Source organism: Silurus aristotelis (genome assembly GCF_946808225.1).
Source record: "Silurus aristotelis genome assembly, chromosome: 14".
Classification (NCBI taxonomy): Eukaryota; Metazoa; Chordata; class Actinopteri; order Siluriformes; family Siluridae; genus Silurus; species Silurus aristotelis.
The window spans coordinates 21777286-21803443 of NC_139587.1; the positions used below are offsets into that span (position 1 = coordinate 21777286).

At 40.6% G+C, this 26158-nt stretch overlaps 2 protein-coding genes across 2 annotated transcripts in view; one reads left to right on the forward strand and one right to left on the reverse strand.

The window, feature by feature from the left end:
- Positions 1–2018: 2018 nt before the first annotated feature.
- On the forward strand, positions 2019–7475 carry shisa3 (shisa family member 3). The gene is made up of 2 exons (XM_083559748.1): positions 2019–2589; positions 4702–7475. The coding sequence occupies exons 1-2, from the start codon at positions 2319–2321 to the stop codon at positions 5295–5297; spliced, it is 867 nt and encodes a 288-aa protein (XP_083415874.1). The 5' UTR covers positions 2019–2318; the 3' UTR covers positions 5298–7475.
- Positions 7476–8561: 1086 nt separating this feature from the next.
- The window catches only part of atp8a1 (ATPase phospholipid transporting 8A1), a gene marked incomplete at its 5' end in the record, with an annotated part of 147420 nt that continues 129823 nt past the window's right edge, over positions 8562–26158 (reverse strand). Inside the window, 8 exons of the mRNA XM_083561771.1 lie at positions 8562–9713; positions 13208–13299; positions 13838–13930; positions 14065–14153; positions 22511–22618; positions 23786–23842; positions 24089–24150; positions 25920–25998. Of these exons, the coding sequence (XP_083417897.1) occupies positions 9616–9713; positions 13208–13299; positions 13838–13930; positions 14065–14153; positions 22511–22618; positions 23786–23842; positions 24089–24150; positions 25920–25998 (678 nt within the window). The 3' untranslated portion in view covers positions 8562–9615. The remainder of the gene's footprint in view (positions 9714–13207; positions 13300–13837; positions 13931–14064; positions 14154–22510; positions 22619–23785; positions 23843–24088; positions 24151–25919; positions 25999–26158) is intronic.

Sequence of the window (26158 nt, forward strand, 5' to 3'; positions counted from 1 at the left end):
AAACAGAAAAAGTCGCATCTTACAAAAAAAGGTGACTTTTTAAAACCACCTTAAATTTTTGACTGATTTACTGTTTACTGCCATAAGCAAACCTTGTATATACACCTTTTTTCTCTCTCTCACACACACACACACACACACACACACACACACACACACACACACACACACACACACACACATATATATATATATATATATATATATATATATATATATATATATATATATATATATATATATATATATATATATATATATATATATATTTTATACTTTATTTATCTGCCTTCTTTTTCTTGATGTATTTTTCTCCCCATCCTACTCCCTCATGCCGGACCTTCGTAAAAAGCATTTCACTCCATGTTGTACCCTGTATGTATGTGTATGTGACAAATAAAATTAGATTTTTCTTCTTATCGTTCGAACGCAACATTTATTGGATGAAAATAAAACTTTTAATTATTTAATTAAACCTTAAGGAACCAGCGAAAAACCCGGTGTGGGTGAGAGGCGCATGTTTTTCTGTGTATCTTTATATCTATCAATTGAAATTATTTGAGATACTATTGTGCTTTTTAAAGCTTTGACAACGCCAAGAGACTTAAATGTTTATTCTTAAAACCAGAACTTGTAAAAACATTTCAAATCCATCTACTCAGCTATGGAGTATCAGTAAACTTTGAGCTCCTCAAGGGTTCAATAAATTAGGGCTCATTGGAACATTGGTCTGCTCAGAACATTTCATGATTCCCCCAGACTGACAACCAAAGGCTTTTAAGACAATTAAAGAGTATATATTAATAAAAGTATATACGTTTACAGACAACAGAGAAGAACTGGGTGAGCAAGAGAACATCACAAATGTAGAAAAATGTTCCTCTGTGCTACAAAATACATGACCGCCAACCAGTTTGGTCTTCTAGGTGTAATAATTAAAAAGGGCACCAGAGGACGCTATTAGTAAATCAAATAAAGTGATTTTGCACGTGTCGTTTGATTTCATATTTACAATATTGATCATCTATATATTATATTGTATTTCTGTTTTGCTTTCTGTTGTTTCATGAGTTAAACGAAACCTAAAACATGTAGGAAATCCAGTAAACTAATAATAGAATAGAATATATAAGGAAATTCTATATATAAACACATCCCCCACTTTTATAGAAATTTCTAGAGCATTGGAATGTCAAAGCTCATTCATGCATTGCCACTGCACTGGTGTTTAATAGATATAATCCTGCAAATACAGATCAAGAGCCTTAGTATACGTATTGAGTATCTTACTGTCAGTAAATTATTGCAACCTTAATCCTGCAACACACAAAGATGTCCTACAGATCTGTATGCGTCATCTTTGGTTTGGAGAAAACCACATTATAGGTGTGAAATGTCACTATATTGATTATGTACATGATATGAACCACCGTTCTGCATATTTTGACAGTAGTACAGCTCATGGTTTTATACTTACAGGCCATGCATGCAGTATGTGTCATATACTAGCATAAAAAATGTATCTTTTTATGTAAACAAATGTGTAATTGTCCTTATCTCCTCTCTCTCTCTCTCTCTCTCTCTCTCTCTCTCTCTCTCTCTCTCTCTCTTCTCTCTCTATCTATCTATATATATCTATATATATCTATCTATATATATATATATATTTGTGAACGATCCATGTTGAAAGTGCATGAGATGCTCGATTTACACTTTCATACCTATTCACTTCACATATCGGATTGCTCTGGGATTTACATCTCGATCTTTACCCCACCTGCGTTCCTAATGTGGAGCGCGTGACGTCACGGCAGGTCAGACTACGCCACGCAGCTGCGCGCGCCTTCGCAATAAAAAACTCGGGAGAGGAGAGTGGAGTCCATGCGCAAAGCTCTCCAAGCGCACAGAGAGAGGGAGAGGGAGAGGGAGAGAGAGAGAGAGAGAGAGAGAGGGAGAGAGAGAGAGAGAGAGAGAGAGAGAGAGAGAGAGAGAGAGAGAGAGAGAGAGAGAGAGAGATCAGACTGGTGGAGTTGTGTGTGGTGATGGTTATTGGAGAAGCAGGAAGACTAAGAGCTGGTGGATGGACTGAGTAAGACTTCAGAGACCCGCGTGTTTATTTCGGAATTTTCGGAACGATCTGGAGAAACTGAACATGAGCGCATACTTTATTTGATTGACTGAAGGAAACGCTGGAGATGGTGGTAAGTGAGCTGGAGTTGGACTCGGCGGTGGACTTCACTCCGTGCTGTGTTTAATACTGTACACACACCACACCACACCACACGCGTAATAAAGGTGAAGTGAGTGGTGTGTGCGGCATGGCGCGCTGGGTAAACTACCTCTTTCTGGGTTATCTCACCTGGCACTTGTACGTCCTCGATGCCCGCGGAGAGTACTGTCATGGCTGGCTGGACACCAGCGGGAACTACCACGAAGGCTTCCAGTGTCCGGAGCACTTGGACACGGCGGACGCGGGGGTTTGCTGCGGGAGCTGCGCGCTGCGCTACTGCTGTGCTGCCACGGACGCGCGCCTGGACCAGGGCAGCTGCACCAACCACCGGGACAGCGAGCACACGGAATACACACCACGTAAGCCAAAAACACACGCACACGCAGGTCATGCACTAGTGTGAAATCAGGACTGAACCATATCTGTCATTAAGATAATATAAGTTTATTAAGATGAAGTCTGATTCATCACCACGCGTGATTTTTACTCGGATGCACTGCGGTTTAGTCTGATTCTCTCACCTGCTCACTTTCCTTAATGCGAACAATCTTTACTACTGACACAGAGAAGTGTGTTTAAGCTCGTGCAGAAAGTGTGTTATAGTGCAAAATGCTGATTAGAATGTAATTTATTTATTAGGATTCAAAAAGCAAACCTGTATTATTATAGATCTGATCTATAATGTAGATTATTATACATTATATATTTCCATGAGATGTCCAGGATTTGATCTTTACATTAGATTAAGAATATTCAGAATAGATTGGTGAAGAAGTTGCACGGATCATATTTATAAAGGTGTTAACTATGTAAAGCAGAATACACACACACACACACACACACACACACACACACACACACACACACACACACACACACAAAGAGATTTAATCTCCATCACAGGAGATTAAGAAGGTAAAGCGGTTCTTGAGACCTGATCAGACGGCGCACAGAGGCACCTGTTTTCATGTGTGATTTATGTGAGCAACAAGGAGACAAGAAACTAGTTTAGAAACTTGATACACCAAAGTGTCATCATACACACATTCCTGAGAGAGAGAGAGAGAGAGAGAGAGAGAGAGAGAGAGAGAGAGAGAGAGAGAGAGAGAGAGAGAGAGAGAGAGAGAGAGAGAGAGAAAACTTCTAAAATTGATAAAGAAAATAAAAGAGGTGGATGCAGAGTGGTGTATTGGTTATGCTAATACATGTGTATTTCTTGTATAACTTTTAGTGTAATCTACTTGTACTATTTGCTTTGGCATCACTGCGATTTATTCGTACACACACACTGAGAGGTGTGTGTGTGTGTGTGTGTGTGTGAGAGAGAGAGAGAAAGAGAGAGAGATACAAACCAGGTGTGCTCAAAATAAGACTATTTTTTATTATTTATTATACATGCTCAAAATCCTCATTTTCTATTTGAATAAAAATAACTATTATACTATTTGTTTTTTTAGGACCAGTTAAATGTGGAAAATGATCAGCGCCTTCAGCCAGGGCAAAGCACTCCCCCTAAATAACCTCAAACTGTTCTAAAATAAAGATCTTACAATAATCTATACACAATTTAGTTGGAAGGACATGTGTCTAAATATGAGCACAGTAGGCTCTCAGGGGTCTGTCCTACAGTTAATAGGTTTAACAAACATGCTCTTTTAGTTGTATTCAATAATAAAAGTCTATAAGTGTTAAAAGTATAAGTACAAATACAGATCAGGGTTATCTTTTTAGAAGCAACATAATACCAGTGCCTTGCTTCATTACAATGTGGGCACCAAAACACTACCTGTTGATATATATATATATATATATATATATATATATATATATATATATATATATATATATATATATATATATATATATATATATATATATATTAATATTGTTTGTGCTGCTCTGTTATGTACAGTAACAGTACCTATTAGACTTCTAAAAGCAGACATTCTCCCAAAACAAGAGCTCACATTTCAGGAGTGAAAATGTAATAAAATGTAATAAAGGAGTGAATCAGTTGCTTTAGGTTTTTATTAAAAATAATAATAATAATAAAAAATTGAGATGGCAAGCGGTTAAAGAAACATTCAGTAAACAGAGGACTAGACCACTTGAAAACACAGAAATCTAGAATTCTTTGAATACACACACAGCATTAAACGTGAAATATACACACATTAATTGATACTGTATTAATGTATTTAAAATATATATATATTTACACCTAATGTAATGTAATGTAATAAAGACAGCTATGTGGCCCTTTGGGGTAATTTTGTTAATTAAATTTTTTTTGTGTGTGTCTGTGTGTGTGTGTGTGTCTCCTCATGTTTTTTCCCTCGGGAAACCTTTTGCTGTGATGTTCTACCAGACACTTTATCTCTCATCCAAGACAAGGTTAATCTTTACAATGAATTTCCCATGAAGGCAAAACCATTAATGCTTTACCCCCCCTTTCCTTCCTCCTCCTACAGAACCTATCTACATGCCGTTCCTGATGGTTGGCTCTATTTTTGTGGCGTTTGTGGTCATTGGATCGTTGGTGGCCGTGTACTGCTGTACATGTTTACGACCCAAACAGCCGACGCAGCAGCCGATCCGCTTCTCCCTGCGCAGCTTCCAGGGCGAGACCATCCCCATGATCCTGACTGCAGGGACGGCGCAGACCAACCTGCGCGCACCATCGCGTCAGTCCAGCACGGCTACCACCAGCTCCAGCAGTGTGGGAGGAGGCAGCTCACTGCGCCGCTTCTCTCTAGGCAGAGCTGACGCTCTGGGTCTCCAACAGCCCCCACAGCAGCTCCTGCTGGCCTCAGCCTCGTCTATTTCCACCCCAGTGTCCCTGGCACCAGCTCAGCCCTTACTGCCTCCTCCACCTCCACCTCCATACTCATCTCCACAGTGCCTGCAGGGCAGCGTCTCTTACGTGCACACGCACCAACACGGCCACCATCAGAGCCTCCACGCAGCCCAGAGCTCCAACCTTCTCCTGTCCCAGCAGTACTTCTTCCCCTTGCAAGCAGAGCCGTTCGGAGCGAGTAAAGGTTTTGCTGACTTCAGCCAGAGCTGAGATGGAGCTCAGGATACTGGAGCTGCTGTAAAGTTGTGTGACACACACTCTTTAGCCTGAACTGGAATACAATATACAGTGATCAAAACAACAACAAAAAAGTTTGTTTGAAGCTGATGTGCTGTTGAAACAGGCAGGAATGAGACAGGCACATAACTACAGAGGAAAGCACAATATTTGTCAGGCTGGAACACGGGCCCCGGTTTGCACCTCTTAATAAATTATATTCAATTTATGCACTTTCATCGTGTTTTATATATATTTCTATCTTTCTGGACGTGTGATAAAGCCAAGGAACACTTTATGAAATGACTGTATGAACGATTCAGAAAAACTCATCTGGACTACTTGGTTATTTACGGAATTGAACCAGGGATTAAAACGTATCTTTTTTTTTTTTTTTTGACAATCACAGAAATTCTTACAGTTTACTATGTAAAAAGTGGCGAGTGTTTATACGTGTGAGGTTGTGTGTGTGTGTGTGTGTGTGTTTGTGTGAGTGCGAGGGCGTGCGTGCGATTGCTTCGTAGAACGGGATCGAAATATGTAGTGACCATTCAGCATTTTGAAATGTATATTTTACAGCACATTACGTTTGCTCCTTGGAAAAACAGCTACTAACATTGAGCCGTATTTCTTCCCGTTCCTTTCGCTCTTCTCTGAACTGCAGCCGAGTAAGACACAGCTACCTCTGGGACCGTTTTTCTTTTCAACTGTTTGTTTTTCCATGATCTGGTATAGGTTTTGTATTTCATTTAGCATAATTCATAGAAAGCTGAATAATTGCCCATAATCGCCCTGGGTTTCAGGTTACGCTAACAGCTACACGCTCTCTGCTAGATTTGCGGTGAGAGCGCTCATGTTACTGAAATATCGGACCAACTGGAACAGCGCAAAGGAGGACATTCATGTACGAGAACTGTGTTCATGCTTTCTGTTCTGCTGTTTAAAAAAAAATTGTCACGTTTTTTTTTTATAATTTTGTTGAAATTAAGTAATAAATTGAATAACTTGAAACCATGTTTTCATGCTAGGATTTGTTTAATTTTAAACAAGGCAGAAGTCTGCGGTTTCTCTGATCAACACTGCACATTCTGCAAGTTTGTTTCGAGCACAAACTCAAAACAGGCCACCAAGACCACCACTGATGCTTCCAATGTAATAATATTTACTGAATTATACTGGAGGATCATTCATAGAATAAACTGTTTTCCCAGAAGGCTGTTCTGCAATCCCCAGACGATGAGATAGGAGCTGAATCAAATGGCGGTAAAATCAGAGATGGCATCTATGTAGTACACGTGAAGTGGCTTGAAGGATACCCGGGCCGTCTCCGCCTTTTCCTGTTTAAGTTCTTCACAAACGCTGTGTGTGTTTTTCTGCCTAATTTATAATGATTCAATTTCTCAAAAAATTCTCTAAACAGGTTAAGTATGGGACAGGCCGAGACCCGGAGACTAGGCAGACAGAAACATCCTGAGAAAAAGAACACAGAGTGGTGAAAAACCCAAGAGGGCGGGACGCTGTGATTCATATCGGTTTAAACAAGGGCCTGGAATTTTGCACGAGCGCAATATTTTACACTTTTTCAGCCTTCATGAGTGATAAACGCAACCAACCCTGATACAACGTTTATTGAAATAATCTACGGCTTTAATACATGAAAGAATTTACTGGGTTGAATGATTTGGTGGATTTACACTGGTCTAGACAGGAAACAGGAAGTCAGGGGAACACTAGTCTAAAACCTGATCCTTAATATTAGCGGGAAACCGTACGTACATAGAGTTAAAAAAGCTAAACATCAGGATTAACGACAAAAGCGCTTTGATTTCCGTGTTCACGGTGTAAAGTTTATTTCATTAGTCTGTTATGGCAGTAAAAGACAGAACACTTAAAATTTCACAATCCCAACATGCTGAACAATCATTAAACAGAAAAATAAAGGAAAGAAAAAACAACCAAATCTTAAATACAAACAAACAAACAAACAAAAAAAACATCAAAAAAGAAACAAGTGCTTTTTCTTCTTTAAAGTGACCGACAGCTGAAGGAGAACCAGTGTACGACTAACATTTAATCCAGTCATGCAGCCAACAACGTAAACGGACAATTGCTTTGCGATCGCACGAGTCCGACTCTCACCGTGTTCCGCGACTTCGGCGAGTGCCGACGAAACGCTCACCAGAAAGTAGAGATAAGAAGAAGACAAACGCACCGAAGCTGTACTTTACAAGAGCTGGGAAAAAAGGAAACGCTGAGATTCCCATGTAAAAAAAAAAAGATCTACGCTATGAGTTTTAAATAAAAGTACGAACAGACCGACACGTAATACTGGAAATAATACTCAAGATCAGAGAGACTCACCACCAGTGAGAGATCAACAGTGCAGTGTGCAACATCATCTGTCAAGCTTTAAGTTAGGCATCACTGACAAGAACCTCTCTGTGCCTGGGACACATACACACTCCTCAGACCAAACATACACCCACGCACACACGCACGCACGCACACACACACACACACACACACACACACACACACACACACACACACACACACACACACACACACACACACACACACACACACACACACACACACACACACAGTACACGTCCCACACACATACACGGCCATGCAGCAGCACATATCTCACTGATTATACATGGAGTCGTGCAGACAAGGAGCGAGCAGCATCACACACAGGAAAGACACGGACCCAGGCAAGTAAGTTTTACACAATCATAATCTCACACACACACACACACACACACACACACACACACACACACACACACACACACACACACACACACACACACACACACACACACACACACACACACACACACACACACACACACACACACCTTCTTTCTTAAATACAAAGGGATTTAGGAATTCGGTATGAAGAAATTAGCAGTTATTCCCCCAGGGTTCATTTAAAACAGACATGCCCAACAACAGGTACGCACACACCCACACACTTTCAAGCGCGCACACATGCACATGCAGACGAGACGCAATATACCCACAAATATAGAACCTGCTCTCCCACAGGGAGAAGAGAACTAGTGCACATACTCGACTAAAAAAAGAAAACGGAAACAAGCCTCGATGAAGGAAACAGGACCGTTTCAGTCTTCCAATCTTCCATTAGAACGATGACAAAACAAAAGGACGATGTCTCATTTACAATGCGGCTCGAGCCAAAAAAGTTGTACTTGTCCAATATAAAAATACAAATTCACAAAAGAACTATAGACACAAAGACGTTTTTGTTGATAGTGGGTGCACCTCTACGCTAAGTCGTCGCCGCGTCCCCCGTGAGCTAATGGCACTTCAGTTTGTGGGATCAGCTCGCCGTGGTTTCGACAAAAGACTTTTGGGTCGTCTAAGGTACGTTTAAAACTGGCCCATAACAGACTCCACGTGGAGCTCATAACAGCTCCTGGGTACAAACAAGAACAGCCAGGCACTGCAGAGACGTACAGCAGCTTTACGACTTACTGGATTAGAAATTCTACTGTACCTAGCTAAAGGATCTGAAGTTCTCTCTAATAGGGGACTACAAAGTTCCTATTAGGCACATTTGTGATTTGCAGCTGTGTGCCATGTGGAATGCAGAAACAGATTCAGGCACAAAAAAAAAATATATTGAATTGGGCACAAAAAAAAAAAAAAAAAATGATTAAATAAAAACTGAGTAAAAAAAATATAATAAAAATTATAAAGGAAATAAAGAGCAAACAAAAAGCAAACAAATCTATTCAGGTGTGCAGTGGTAAACATCAGTGAAGGATGCATGGGGAGGAAACTGTAACTACAAATGCATAACACACCTTCCATTCGAGTCCTATGACTATACTCTTTGGCAATGGCCAGTTCTAGAAGTAGAGTAACAGGAGAGAGGATGAAGACACCATCACTGATTAGAGAAACAGGCAGGATTGCCCTCATTGTCCCACCACATTTCTATTGGCTTTAACTACAGAAGTACGAATGTGAGAGAAGAGAGCATGATGGTGTCTTCGCAGAGTTCCTAATATTTGTAATTTCTCATGAACACTGCAGTCCAGGATAAACTACACACTGCTGGACACAGTGACTGCACTGGGACAAAACTATGGATTTATTTAATTGTTTGGTTTTTTTGTTTGTTTTCTAAATATTTCCTTTCAAAGTACTGACCTCTTGCTCTGTTCTACTCAGCTCCAGCAAGAGAGCTAGACAAAAACAACCTGACAGCTCATAACTTCTGTCAGCTTTAAAAGGTTGACTGGCGGCTAAGGGGCCGGACCGGTGGGACCGGATCTCACCACTCGTTGGTCCGCTGCTTGGTGGTGTCGTAGGCCCTGATGACCTCGGATTGGGAGACCACTCCGTTCTCATCCTGGGAGAAAGCGTAGCCATCTGGAGGGAAAAGATTACAAGGAAAGTCAATCAGACGATATGAAACTAATATTTGTAGAAAGGGTGGGCAATTTGACAAAATGTATCGCAGTACCAGAAAACAAAACCAACAAAGCGGTACAAGAACGAATTTCAATATCAGTCGATTGGCATATATACAGTATAATATACAGGTAGTCTCTGAGTTATGATCGCCCGACTTACGATTTTCGATCTCACGTTTTCGTGCGGCAGGAAACGTATTAGCATATATGCGAGTATGATACGTTGGGAAGAGACCAGGATGTGTGCATCTCCCCCCTTATGAAATGCCTCACTCTCACCAGCGGTCAACAGTTCAGTTGTCACTCTGTTAGATCGCGTATTGTTTTTCGGAGTTTTGATGCTTTAAAGCCCAATTTTAGCTTTTACATCTCTTTCTTTTATTTATTGGCATCGCCAGTTGATGAAACCGAGCGAACCGATGAGTCTCTTCAGCTACAGTTGCGTTTCGTACCACTTGTTTCGTCCTGCGTCGTCCTCCATTCACGAACCTGCACTTGTCCACGTACTCGCTGCCACATACTCCGTTTCGTTCAATTATGTACCGCAATTTGATCAATTATTAACAAATTACAGTATGCTACCCCATAATGATTAGCATTCTTTAAGACTCCTGGGTAGGTTAGGCCATGTCTCCACCATCATTTCAAGTTACGAGGACTACTTGTATATTGTCATATTGCCCAGCCTTGTCTGATATAACAAACTACAATATAAATAATGGAACAAAAACTCACACACACATCAGGAGTAAATCAGATTTTAAACTTGCAAATCTGAGTGTAAAAATCTAAATAAAATGAAGTTGAGTTTGCAGATTGAATGGAGAATTCTGGAAATCATTGTGGTTAACTGTAGAGTTGGTTATGGATCAGTGGGTTATGAAAAAGCAGCCAATCAATATGAAAGGGAAATGCTAGTGCTTGGTGTTTGTTTAACCGATTATGGCGTCAGGTTAAAGACATGGTCGCTTTCAATTTGACCCACGGAACTGCTCTAGATGTCCATTTTTACTTATACTTGCAAAACCTAAGAAAATGATCTTCGTGCTCAATTGTAAATCTCAGTCTCATGCTCTATGAAGTAAGCAACACTATATCCTCTACTGCACTGCACACTGGGGTTGACCTTTTAACCCCTGACTCACCTTTACGTCTCAACCGACTCGGCCTCTACCTTCTGAGCTGGAGGCGCATGCAAGAGGAAAACGGTGCATTGTGGGAATGACAGCGGGACATGGAAATAATTAGATGCAGCATCTCACACACATACGCACACAAACACATGCAGGTGAGGAAGAGGTAAAACCACGTTGAAGGTAACAGCAAATCAGGATTAAGGTGTTTGCAGTGATTTCAGGGTAAATAGCATGCAGAATTAGACTAGGACCGAGTGCGTCCCTTCCCCACCTAAAAGCAAACAACAGAAACATAGCATTATTAGCAAATCATGAAAACCGAAGCAACAGCAAGAACAAAATCATGGCGTCGGACGCATGCGTCAGGGCGAGCGCTACACAGGTGGGTATGTTTGCAATTATACATGGTTGTGAGGCATGTCAGTGTGTGTGAAAGCCTTGCAAGATCAAATATCCTGTGACAGGCATTACCAGTTCTCCGGCGGTTTGACTAAAAACAACAATTCTGTCCCATTACTCCCTCATCTAGTCAAATGTCTAATGCTCTTGGCCATACGAGCACCAGCTGCATCCTGCTCCTGACTTCTGTGAAGCCTAGCGGATGCTTCGCAGCGAGTCGATGTGTTGCTCACACTGCACAACGTTTATGATCGGAAAATGTATCTCCTAAGCAATTCCAATCATCAGATTGCCTGAGGATCTAGACATGATTGCGTAACTCGCTGTAATGATTCTTTCTGCCAAAAATAAAGATTTTTTGATGAAAGTTTGGTTGGGTAGACACAGGAAGTAAGAGACAACTGCTTGCTAATGAGCGGTGGTGGACAAAATACACAAACCATGTGACCACTTCAGTTAAAGTAGAGATACAATAGATAAAATAAAAAAAGTATAAACTTTTACTTTAGTAAAATTACAAATGTATTTGCCTGCAAATTAATTAAGTATCCAAAAAACAATGATTTATTATGGCCATAATGTTCCTATTACAGTAAAACCCTATTGTACGAGCAATTAATAACGAAGCAAACGAAGATACGAGCGACCTTAAAATAGGGTCAAATTTTGCGAGCAAATTGGAAGGAATGAGCAAAGCCACTGAGCCGGCTGAGGGTAGCATCAGTCGCTTAGTTTATCACGTGTCGCTCGGTCACTCTCGCTGTTCAGTGCAGCAGAAACGTAACTTTTTTAGTGTTATATTTTTATTTCACTAGAAATCTTGAAAAATGTCTCTCAAGAAAATCAGTGATGGTGCTGGGAAAACGAAAGTAAATAGAATTACCATTGAAACCAAGTAGGAAATAGTGAAATAGTCTGAGCGTGGTGTGCGTCTCACACTCGCAATCAACCACTACCACATGGGTAAGTGTTAAATGATGTTTACCGTACGGTAATTTGCGGTGTATTTGTTTGTTAAAACAGGCTATAAATACTTTTTGAGTACAGAAATAAGCGATCGAATGAGGTTTCGGAACGAATTAAATCACCTTTACATTCATTTTTATGGGGAAAATTAGTTCGAACATACAAATGGACCTACGAGCAATATTCACGTTATGCTCTTCCACTGGGGTTTTACTGTATTATTTTTTCACAAAACTCTTTACTTAATCAACTCAGTTTATGTGAAAGGTGATGTCTCTAATTAAAACAAGTTCAAAACGCTCTACCCTGATTGGTGGCTTGCTGCGCACTTGACCGGTTTAGTTTTTATCCATTTGCAAATAAAAAGGAACGACCGATTAAACAAAATGTAGTTGAGTAAAATGTAAAATATTTCACTATGACATGTAGAGAAGTTAAAATAAAATCTTATTAAATGAAAATACTTGAGCTAAAGTACAGATATGCAAAAAAAAAAAAAAGCTACTTAAGTACAGTAACGAATTTACTACATCACTGTCCACCACAGCTAATGAGCATCACCAGGTGACATCCGTTGACATGATGTTGATTTAGCTTCCTTTCTCTGGCATGCCACGTCAACGCACAGGAGAGAAATATGGGGTTAAAATTGGCATCAAGAGAGACGATCTGGAGCGTTTCCTCACAGCTGGCACTAACAGCTGGCCTTGCTTTCTTTCAGGTTAATCTCCAAACCTTGTGAATGTTCTCCGGTTTGTTGTTCAAGAAGTGTTCCAGGCTCATCGGTATGCGCCTGGGTGAATGTGTGCACCTGCATTTTGATGCTGCAGATGGGAATAGTGGGGTGTGTGTCCAGCAGGTGGTCTGAGTGAGAGTGTGTGTGTGTGTGTGTGTGTGTGTGTGGTGCGAGTGCGTTGAAGGTGGAGCGAGGGTGTTTTTGCTGACGTACGGAGTAGGTTCTGCTGCATGGATTCGGAGCGGTACAGGCTGACTGTGCTCTTCTTAAACACGTTCTTCAGTAGTTGAGCCCTCTCGGTCAAACTGCACAAACACACACACACACACACGCAAAGACACACACACGCAAAGACAAAGACGGAGAGAAAAAAGACATGTTAGATGAGGATATTATTCAGGACAGTTTGCTCATGAGTCAAATCTCTTCCCTTGAGGAGAGACACGGGATCGAGTGTATGTAAAATGTACACGTCAAAAACCCTGAACAGAGCTGCGAGTGTGTTCTGCCTCTGGCCTGCTGAGTCGGGAGAGGAGCCAGCAAAATGATTCACACCGAGCTCAGATCCCTGCTGAACCACTCGCACCTTTGCATTAATACTTCCCGTATCTACTACAGCTTACAGATGATAAAGTAAACGTGGGAAAGAAAGTGCAGCTTGTTGGAGAACTGCTGGCGCTCATTTCACACAGAGAGCAGAGACTTTTGTCCATTATTGCCCTGCTCATCGAACTGTGGAGCTCATGTTACTGTAATTCTTTACATTCAGCCAGAGGCTGACAAGGTTGCACAGGGTTCTCTCGCTCATTTGTGCCTGTCTCTGTGTGTGTGTGTGTTTCTTACCTCTTCCCATGAACGACTGCTCCAGGGTCCTTCGACAGAGCCTCTAGTTCCTGAACCTCATCTACCAGGGTTTTAAAGTATGCCTTTTTTATACTGAAACCCACACATACAGAAAAGGATTGTGAATTTGATGTCAAACATTGAAATGTTAATTGGGTGTGTGTGTGTGTGTGTGTGCGCCGCAATTAAGGCACACTACGGAGTGTACATTAGGGAAGGGAACTCACACTTTGTAAGCAAGGTCAAACGCCAGGGAAGTGACAGGGATGAAAAGCAGCCCCGTCCAGAAGACTCCAGAGTTGAACATCATATCTGCCTAAAATACACACAAATGTACACGGACACAGTCATGCAAGGCATTGAAGCAAACATCAAAATAGAGATATAAAAAGGGAACATGTGTATTAGTATTACTAGTTTTGTGTGTGTAGAAAAACGAAAAATGGTATTAAAGTCCACCTGAAAAAGCGGCTTAAACAAGCTGGCCGAATTCACGATCATGAGAAGCTGCTGATCATTTGCAATGTAGAGCTTTTTCCATTTTCACTCAGCCCACCTGCTCCTGCATACCTGCAAACTGCTCAACTGAGGACCATGTGTGTGTGTGTCTGCCTAAAAGAGAGCGTTTCAGTGTGCAAGAGAAATGCAAAGGAGACCAAAGGACAAACACCAGTACAAGGCTTGTTTGTGCATTGGGTAAATGTTTTGCACCGCACTTCTTTAACCGATCACTCGCACTGGGAATTAAGGAGAGCCATCACTCATTCTGTGGGTGTACACTCTCATTTTTCTGCCTGCTTTTAATATTTCACGGCTGTCCTTTTTTTTTTTTTTTGTCTTCGCCAAAACATGCAAAATGTGTTTCCACAGGTCAACAGGAAACTCATTTTTCTCTCTTTTTCTCTCTCTTGAATTGCAGTTTAAAAATACACACACACACACACACGCATGCACACACACACACATGCACTCTTTAAATATGCTCTAGTGTTCAGCTCAGGAAACTGGGATGAAGTCTTGGAAAAATCTCAAGCAGTCCAGGAGTAATCTGTTATCTTTTTAAAAAAATTCTTTAACTAAAACAAATCATTAATATGCGTTCGGATGAAGGCGAAAGTAAGGCCAGGTTTGGCCCGTGAGCCAAAATACACCGGGGAATTAAATAAACACAGACTGGAAAGAGATTCATCTGTTTGGACTGGGTGAGAAAAGGAGCAACAAAGCAGTTTGCTAATTAAATAATGATATTTAAGTCTGAAACCTCCCAAATTCATCTCTCGTAGAAAATAAAAACAACAGACTGTGCTCCTGTGAAACATCCGACATTAATAAAGTGCATCTGATAGCGCAGAGAAACGCTCTTGATTCAAACAGTAGGTTTGAATCAAGAGACTGTATTAATGCTGAGGTTCTAGAGCATCTCCAGCAGTAGGTAGGGATTCTCTGGCCTGCACTATTAAGCAGGGTGATGCAGTTGTTTGCACGTTGTCTGTTAGCTTTGGCCCGGCTGCAGTGAAATGACCAGTCATTAAATGTCAAAGAGCACCACGTCGCCCCCTCACATCGCAATTTGCCGTACATGCCTGTGCCACTTGTCCAAACTTGGCAGCCTCTAACCAAGGTCCTTCCTGTAATTGAAACCAGGCGAGGGCCTAAAACGGCGCCATGAGGCACGCCCGCACCCACCAATCAGTGTCAAAGCTATCAAAAGACTCAGGTGTTGCAAAATTAGCTAAGCTAGTCACTATTACAGCTCAGTAGACTTTGATGTCTGACAAAACATATAGAGGGGCGGGGCTGGTTGGAGGGAAGGAAATCTTAAATGGCTGGAAATCAAAAATGGTCTTTTATCCCCCCCCCTCTCCTTCAGTCTCTGCTGAACCTGACTGAACAACCGTGTTCCGCGTGACTGCAGAATGAATAAAAAAAAAAAAAAAAAAGATTGCGCTCTTCGTTGCTAAGAGACATCAAAGGGATTTTCACGTGTGGAAATTCAGCAGCTCCTGAGAATATCGCTCTCTCAGCAAAAGTGACGGTTTTCTCACTCACAGCGCTTTAATCATTCTCGTATTTATCTATCAGGAAATCGAACGCAGTGTGGGGAATTGAAGGCAAACAAAACCAATTACGAGAGCGTTAGATCAATGCCAATAAGCTTAAAACAGGAAACGAACAATACACATTCTGAGGAAACCTCACGAGAGGAACTCTCTTGCAAAGAAAACAATTAAGATGAATATAAATGGCCGTGTTGGCGAATCTGCACGAGAAACTGGAAAATCTTTCACAAGCTACACGTGTTTGTTTTTAGAGTTCGAGTTCTAAACCGGGATTTAATGGGCTGTTTATCCAAGCAGAAAGCTGGGTACACAGACTGTAAATCAGCGCCTCGGAGAGATGGCAGGACACGGATCCTGTTTGCTGCAGCCGCCTGGGTGTAGAGGTGCTTTGTTGGATATATTAATCTCGCTCTCTTCGGGTCACACAGACCTTTCCACAGCTCCAGCACTCTTTTGCCAGAGCTTCTACTTATTCGGTGTGTACCAGTGCTCAATCCATCGCTTTCAGGAACACATCCAGTCAATCAAAGCAAAATGGGACTCTGGTGTGTAACCGCGAGTCATAGCCAAGCACTGCATTGGGCTGTAATATTACAGCTTTATAACAGCACACAACCTGATCATAGTGTTTCTCAATGCAGAGCTTCACTAAAGGACTTCAGATGCTGCTGTAACACACAAAAATATTATCAAAATCAATATTTATAAAAATTTTATTAATTTATGATGACATTCACCAATATGTGATGTGATGTGATGTCCCGCATTAACTGTGGCTGCATAGCTGCATGATTTTTGGCATCCAAAGCCACAACGAAAACAAACAACCACCTCTATTTTCATCACGGTTAAACAATATCAATACTGTAAAAAATAATTGACAAAAATAATAATAATAAATATCAATACAAATAATAATTAAACCAGAATAGATCACAATATAAGCTAGTTAGCCACTACTACCTAGTAAGAGTTCTTACTAGGTCAAGAAAATACGATCATATAACCCCAATCTTATCGTCCCTACATTGGCTTCCTATTAAGTTTCGAATAGACTACAAACTACTGCTACTCACTTATAAAGCACTAAATGGTTTGGCTCCCATGTATCTATCCAGTCTTTTAACACGCTACAATCCGTCAAGCTCCCTGAGATCTCAAAACTCTGGGCTTCTAGTAGTTCCTAGAATAGCAAAGTCCACTAAAGGCGGTAGAGCATTTTCACATTTAGCTCCTAAACTCTGGAATAGTCTTCCTGACAGTGTTCGGGGTTCAGATACACTCTCCCAGTTTAAGTGTAGATTAAAAACATATCTTTTTAGCAAAGCCTACACATAACACACATCACACACATCACATCACAACCTTGTGCTCCAGAATATATGATCACATGCACATTATCAACTTGTGCTGTTAATATCATGAACAGCAGCTACGCTAATTCCTCTCCACTGCTTCTCTTTCTCTCCCCATCCCGAGGCATCCTGAGGTTTGGCCAGCTCCAGTCACGTCCCACCTCGTGAAGATTATGGACCTATGGTTGATCATGGAGAAGTAGATGCCGAGTGTTTAAAGGCCCTGGCATGGGGAAGCTGATGCTGGATCTATGATGATCACAAATTGTTCTGTATTGTTGAAAGATTTATGACCAAACTCTTGATGTCACCCATATGAGGATGGGTTCCCCTTTGAGTCTGGTTCCTCTCAAGGTTTCTTCCTCATATCATCTAAGGGAGTTTTTCCTTGCCACTGTCGCCACGGCTTGCTCATCAGGGACAAACGCACACCATTCACCTTCACTGTTGTTTTCTGTAAAGCTGCTTTGAGACAATGTCTGTTGTGAAAAGCGCTATACAAATAAACTTGACTTGACTTGACTATCTTAAACTAGCAGGAATATGTGCATTGTACCGTTTACATCATAGAAATAATACATCAGTTCAGGAGTTTTCTGTCTAATGTCTATTCACTGCATTTGTAGCATAAATGTGTGTTTAAAAAAGACAAAAAGAAAAATCCCACAGAGTCCAAATTCACTTAAAATGGAAGCCTAAGGGCAGTTTTGGAATTTTTGGCAGAAAACATTTTTCAAATATGCGAATATATAATACAAATACTAAACTGCTACAGTTCAAGTAGACTGCAGGACAATACAGATATGGAACATGATTTACCAAAAACTCTCTTATATACTGCGGTTTTAAGCTTTTATGCAAAAATAAGGAATTTATCAACAACAATGCCATAATGAAAAGATCAGAACGGACTACGGTCTCCTAGTGAGAAAAAAAGACATACACTTTCTATCCGGTCGTTCACAGAAACAATACCGAATTAAGATTGTATATGAAAGTGTATGTATGCCGAAGAGGGCAGAGAGCTCTTTTCTCTAATGGTGTAAAATTCTGCTCTGGGAAAGAGGAGTTGGTGGGAATCTATTAAAATATACACAAATATGATTTGCATAAATGTTTATTTGTAATAACTGTCCTTAAGCAATGATTCTGAATTTTGCTCAATCATATTTGCCATTTTTTCCTCATTGTATGCATCTAATATCTAAGGTAATGCCTAATCTAATTGCACATGTACTACAGATGTGGAGGATAATGAGTAGGTAATAAAAAAAATTTAATGGAGTATTCCTTTAACAATGCCAGGCTGCAGTAATCAGTGGTGTATGAGAACACACCATTTGTTTGGCAGCTCATGCTTGGCAGTGAGAAAGTCCTAGGAATGTAATACTCGTTGTTTTGATTGATTAACTATCAGTCCTGATCAATTTTAATAGTAGACTCTACCTGTATTGAGTAACACAGCAATGCACAGCACTTGGATGTACAAGGTGGTATCGAAATGTTTCTTTACAAGAAAGTAAACTATCTATGTTTACACACTTCAAAATAGTCCACAGCAATACAGCACTCACAGTGTTCCTGCCACTTCTGGACTTTGTTCTGGAAGTCTTCTTTTTGAAGTGTGATAAGCACCTTCTGCGAGTCGCACTGGTGTCAAAGCGGCAACCTTTGAGCTGGATCTTCACCTTTGTGAAGAGGGCGAAATCCGCAGTAGCTAAATCTGGCGAGAAGGGTGGGTGCGGAAGTGAGTTCATGTTGTTTCCGGTGAGAAACTCACGTGGGATAAGAGCTCAGTGACAGGGTGCGCATGCGGTCAGAAAAGCAGACATGGTAACACATAGTCAGAATAGATATACACAGGACGATGCCGTTTTGACACACTGACTTGTGAAGGTCGGTGCTCCCTGTGCCTGTGCGTGCAGCGTTGCGCTGACATCTGTTGGCGTGCTACAAAACTAGTCTCGAAACTTTTGAAATCCACCTCAAACTAAAGTTTTCCGAGCCAGGTTTGTCTGTAGCATAAATTATTGTATTTATGGATTATTATGTAGCACAAAGGAAAATGTGCATCTATATCCAAGTCAACATAGTAAAGAGTGAGACTCTGCGAGACAACAAACTTATGCATGGGTGCATTCTGCAAAAATAAAACTGCAGAGCGTCATGTAGCCCAAAGCATTTCATGGAAAATGAATGAAGTCTCATTTAATACCTGCTGCGTGTGTGTGTGTGTGTGTGTGTGTGTGTGTGTGTGTGTGTGTGTGTGTGTGTGTGTGCTAGAAAGACACCGAGTGAAAGAATGATGACGAGGAAAGGAAAAAGAACAGTCTAATTCCAAACAGAGCCGGCAAATCCACCAAATCCCCAATGCTGTCATTGTAATGCTGAAGAAAAGAGAGGCCCCGAACTGCTCACAGCTTCCACTATGGAAAACAAACACTCATTTTCTCCTTTCCTTCCATCTCTCCGCATGCCGGCAGCTGAATCACCAGTGTATAAACTGTGTGAAAATGAAAACACTTTCACTCGCATATTCGCTGCTGCACGGTGAGAAAGGTGTGTCGTCTTTTAGTGTTTTACACTGCTTTAAAAACCGTACATGCTCCATCAGACATGCGTACACACCCGAAGAGTTCTCTAGCAGTGAGATATTCATTTTGCTTTCTAAAGAAGAACTCCTGACATTTAAATTGCAATGTAAAAAGTTGGTAAAATGCCCATATGTAACACAAAAATGCAACAATTTCCACATGCAATTATGGCAATGCAAAGCAGATGTTTAACTCGAATTGTATTCTACTCAGCTCAAATCTGTCCTCGAATCAAACTCAGACGCAAATTATATCACTCTAAATGACATGTAGTGACCATTTCAATAGGAACATCTATACACCTGGCCATTTACGCAATTATATGAGCAGCAAATCATGTGTCGGCAGCACAAGCCAAGATACAGGCCAAGATAATTCTCATAAAGGAACTTGGGATTATGAAGAAAAAAACTCAGCAAGTGGGATTGCTGGTACCAGAAGGGTTAAGAAACAAAGAAACAAAAAACCCATTAAGTGAGCGGCAGATGTGTGGGGCAGAAATACCTAGTTGATCAGAGAGACTGGTTTGAGCACACAGGAGGGTTACGGCACCCAGACCTAAATAAAAGTCATTCAGATTAAATACAAGGTTTAAAACCTTTCATGTTCGAACCGAATCGTTCCAGCAGAAATCCCGACATCAAAGCCCTTCATCGCCAAGTTTTCCTCAAATCCTTTCTCCATCTCTACATTCTAATCCGGTCTGAAACACCAGCCCCATTCTTTTCTCATTTTTATCTTTCTTCACCGTGGTTGTGTTTGATCAGTGTCTTTCTCTTCTTTACGGCTGGGGAACAAGCTGAGGAGGGGAGCTGATGAAGAGGGAGCTGAGGCGTGTCTGTAGGCAGCCAAATTCAGCTGCACAGAAACAGCTGAGCAGATGTGTGACATTCGCACCGTGTGCGTGTATGTGTGTGTTTGTGTGTGAGAGAGAAAGAGAGAACAGAGAAGGTGTTATGATGGCGGTGGTGTTGATTGCTGTTATGCTGTGGCTTGGTGATGAGTCAGTCTCTGTGCAGTTCCTGAGGGTGAGCTGAACTTCATCCAGCTGTTCTCATTTAGTGGGCACATTACACAGCTTTACTACAGCACAACACAAACACACAGACACACATACCATTGCCTAGTCTTTAATTACAGCTCTTTCATTTTCAATTATGCCAAAAAGAAAAACATTTCCAATTTAAAGGGCTTCCTAGAAGAATGGACGTGACCGAAAAGTCAAGCCTGTCTGAAACCTACACTGTCTGATTATCTTCTGAAACATTTTCTTTAAAATGTTCTCCAAAAACTGATTTTAAAAACTGTATTGCTAATTGTTAGTGTGAATACATATTTAACATATTTAACTTTTGTAAAATAATGACAAACCGAAAACAAGAACTAATTTGACCTAAGATTTTTATATATATATATATTTTTTGTGCAAGAACACCATCCGTATTGTAAAAACTGCCTGCTGACAGTGCGATATTTCACTGTTTATACATGTAACATACACCTCATTTATAATAACAAATAAGCGTCACAAAGAAGCTCTCAGGTGTGTGCTCGGAAATGTTGTGTTTCTGTGTGGTCTTTTGTATGGCTGTTACTATGGTAAGAGCGGGGATTTGGTTACAGGACACCTGGGGCATCATTTGTACATCCAGACGGAGAGAAATAGAAGAGAGAGAGAGAGAAAAAAACCTGGGGGGGGGGAATGGCTCTAAGAACCGAAAGACTGATCATGTAAAAAAGAAACGCAGTAAAAAGGCCGGCACTCTGGTATTTCTCAGCCGTGGTTTTGTTTTAGGCTGTTCTTCATTCTATAAGTGAGCCAATATAATGAATATGACAAGTCAAGTCAGTAACAGTGTGAATGAAGGCGAGATTAAAATACATCCAAGTTTTATTTCTATAGTTGAGAATGTGGGATATAAAACTAGAGTAGTCAATACAATGCAAGTAGTGCAGCTTGTATAACAGTAAAGATTTACTGTCCTCTAAAAATAACTCAACATACAGCCATTATTGTCAAAATAACTGGCAACAAAAGTGAGTACACCCTGAGTAAACATGTCAAAACTGTGCCCAAAGTGTCAATATATTGTGTGAACACCATTGTTATCAAGCACTGCCTTAATCCTCCTGGGTATGGAATTCACCAGAGCTGCACAGGTTGTTGCTGGGATCCCCTTTCACTCCTCCATAATGACAGCATGAAGCTGCAATTTCTCTATCTCTCTATCTAGTTTTAATCTGCTGTGTTTCCATTGTGCAGTTCTGTTCCTCAGAGCTTCAGGAATGTGCAGATGGCACAGATAGCTCGCAAACGTGTTCATGTTCATACAGGTGACACTTATACGGCTTAAAAGGGCCCATTAGGTGAGCATGAGGTGAGAGTCTGTGATAAATCCAGCACCGCCTGAGGCCTAACAGAGGTGTGCGTTTCGTGTAGCTCTTATCAGGGCAGAAGTTTCACAATATTCTTATTAGTATAAGCACAATGTCCTGCCTGAGGGAGTGAGAGGGTGGTCTCTTCCCCGCACTCCCTGTGTGAAATAAGTGTACATAGTTTACAGAAAGAGAATAGGTGTGTGTTTGTGTTTGTGTGTGTGTGTGTGTGTGTGTGTGTGTGTGTGTGTGTGTGTGTGTGTGTGTGTGTGTGTGCGTGTATCTCACCTCTCCTGACATATCTGGAGCCAAAGGTATGAGTGGCCATAAAGAGGAGTAGATGCCAAAGAACACTATCCACAATCCAATGCTGCCCCAAATGGCTATATGACTAAACTGTACATAAAAGAATAATTGAGAAAGAATTAATATTTTGAAGATGAATACACATTTGCTAATAACACAACCATTTTCAGATTTGTTTTGCACTCTATTGCTCTTACTTCTTGCCTTCTATATTATTTAAGTAATCATGCAAACAGAGATCGGACAAACCAAGACTTTTAGACTTTATCACTAATATTTTTCTTCACAAAAATCAACACACACTATCAACACAGATATGAAGGACAGTATTATATAGAATAACAAATCATTACCAGTACAGTGACTTGAAAGCAGTTAGTTTATATATAATAAACTCAAGAAAGTGCTTTTAGTTAACCAACGAGGAATACGCAACACGATGGACTGAAAATTTCGTATGCAAAGAACTTGAGCTTAAACTAACAGCTCGGCTACAGAAACCCTTTTTTACTACTTTTATTGATTTTTAACTACAAAAATTGATTGACTCATTGGCAAAAACTCGGACTTCTATAATAAACAATTTTTCACAATAAGCAAGATCATTAATAAAAAAGTAAATAGTGTATTCAATGTGAAAAAGTGCTATATGATGAATTTATGTCTAAACCAGAGATGCCTAGAACCTTTGATATAGGAGAAGAGGGAAAAAAAAGGAGGAATAACAGGAGAAAAGAAATGCCATTTAGGAAAATTAAGAAAAATAAGAATCAGCATCAGGTCTCTCATTAGTCAATGAACAGCTCTATTGGGCATTGAACTCCACTGTACAATAAATTGGATTGTTTTTCATTGTACTATAAGTTTTACTGAACCAGAAGTTTGAAAATAAAACGGCATTAGTTAAGCAGATTCGATTAATGTTTCCTATTTTTTTTTATTTATAAATATGATAAAATCATAAATTAGAAGAACCATGGTTAGTTGGTATATAATGTGCGGTGTAATGCAATTTTTTTTTGCCCACAGCCCTCAATAAAATTCGATTTTAGGCCTTTCATAGGAAAATGTTTGCCAACCTCTGGTTTAAACAGTCAACCAAACTAAAACTTCTGACTGAATTTCCTGTACGAAGTGAAATGAGTTTTCCCATGACATCACCGCCATTATTACCACCATTAATGAAGAGAAGGAGAGGACGAGCATGGGGGAGGAGTGTGTTAGTAACAAAGGAACAGAGCATGTAGAAACCCTTACCATGGTCCAAGAGGAGGTCTCCAAGCCTGCCTTCAGACACACAGTGATCACCACAAACTGCAACACAAAAACACAACGCCTATTGAAAAACGTACATTATGAACTGAGGGGCACACAGACGCATTTGAGATGTTGGGAAAATTAAACCTCCCAGTACTGCAAAACCCAAGGATATATCTGGGCATGACAGCCCAGACAGTAGATAAGACATAAGCAGGACACTTTGTAAAGGCTTGAGGGTCTCAGCACATGGAGGACACAGAAATGGGGTCCAGAAGCCCCACAGACCAGCATTACACTCACTGTGTACACCATGTTTCCCAGGAGCAGATAGTCTGGAGTTTTTCCGTTCCCAAAGACGGTATCTGTGAGGAAAATCAACATGAAATCTTTTCAGTCTGTTGTAGAGAATGTACACACAGATGCACATGCACACACACACACACACACTCACATACAGAAACAGCAATTTGGTGAAGAGTCTAATATAAGGCTCTATTAAGACAAGCAACTTTCAAGATAAGATCTTTACAAAACAGCTCCGAACAGTTGATTGGAAACATTTCTACAGCCAGGGGGACAAGGAACCAGATAGAAGACTACCCACAATCCTGTGCTGCCTCAGATGGCTATATGAAAAACATACACAGTACATGTGAAAATATCTGAAAGAACAAAAGATTATCTTGGTCATGCTCAAAAGCCTGTGCAGTGTATTACTACGCATAGAAATGACATATCCTGGCGTTTTTTGCTGTCTAATACGAGTACAGTAAAAGATATATCAAGGTGGAAATAGTAATACGATTGTGCGTGTGTGTGTAAAAGTAAGAATGCAGTCAGTTTTAGTAATGACAGCATAATGACAGCACCACCCTGGCATTTAGATGACTGCTATTAAACACATTAGAGCTCAGACTGCTTTGAGCAATACAAGGCTATTGAAAAGAATTGAGAAAAAGTCCTGCCTTGCTATAGAAACCTTTGTCACCTTATAACCTAAAATAACCCTGTCGTGGTATATGCTACAGTTGTACAATGATGTTCTGAAGATCTAAAATAATTTTTACACTTTCATACATACACTATATGGAAAAAAGTTTGTGGACGGATAGAAGATGTGCTTTTTAAACATCTCCATTCTTCTCGGAAGATGTTTCATGAGATTTTGGAGTCTGCTTCGTGGTCAGATTTGCGCTTGTTTAGCCACAAGGGTGTTCGAAAATTCAGGTACTGATGTAGGATCAGGGAGGCTTGGGGTACATTCCAAACCATGGAGCTGGATTTGTGCACAGGGGCATTGTCCTGCTGGAATAGGTTTGGGTGTCAGAGTTTAATTAAAAGGAAAAATTTAATGCTACCAATTACATTTTTCCATATGGAAAAAAACACACCCAAGTTTACTTAAATATTTTAATATACCGAAAAGAAAAGGAAAAAAAAAGGTCAATTCTCAAATAGTCCATTTATACAGTTCTATAACCTCAAAGTCATAAATTGATACTTGGTGTATATGATAAAGAAAAGGATATTTGGGAATTGATAATACCTCAGGTAGTACAAGAAGTACGTATGCAGCAATAATAAATGATGCTGTGTGTGTGAATCTGTGCTAAAATAAATAAGTATATTGGTGGTGGTGTGAGAGGGTGTTGCCTATGTATATTTGTGTTTGTGTGTGTGTGTGTGTGTGTGTGTTTGTGTGTGTGTGTGTGTGTGTGTGTGCGTTTTTTTCTTGCTGACGAGCTGTCAGTCAGAACAAGAAGGTTTAGCTTTGTTTAGAAAGCTGCTGTGTGGTCCAGCACACACACACAAACACACAAACACACGAGAGGAAAGAAAGGCATGCGGGTGCACCACATGAGTACTGTCGAAGTGTGTGCGGTGCACTGATTGAAAGACACATAATTAAATGTGTGCAGCACTGCGTTCTCTTCTGATAAAAAAAAAAAAAAAAAAAATAGACACTAAACGCAGACAAAGTGTATGTAATTGTATGTAATATAATTATTGCAAATGCAAACTAGAGAAGATTAAACTCTCAGACAAAGGATGTGCAAGTGTGTGTGTGTGTGTGTGTGTGTGTGTGTGTGTGTGTGTGTGTGTGTGTGTGTGTGTGTGTGTGTGTGCTCACCATGCTGGAAGGCTCTTAGGGGGAACCAGAAGAGGATGACCGAGTGGAAGAGTCCATTCAGACAATGAGCCCAAAAGACCTGTAGCACAGTGGAGGAGGGGAAAGAGAGAGAGAGAGAGAGAGAGAGAGAGAGAGAGAGAGAGAGACAGAGAGAGACAGAGAGAGAAAAACACAGTGAGGGAGTGAGTCATGAGAAAGCCAGTGGCCACCCTAACCCTGCAGCTGACCCCTGGCCCCAG

Excerpts from the sequence above, each read along its gene's own strand:
- shisa3 (XM_083559748.1), top strand. The coding sequence starts at position 2,319 with ATGGCGCGCTGGGTAAACTACCTCTTTCTGGGTTATCTCACCTGGCAC. Across the intron at positions 2,590-4,701 it reads GCACACGGAATACACACCAC|AACCTATCTACATGCCGTTC; the intron begins GTAAGCCAAAAA and ends CTCCTCCTACAG.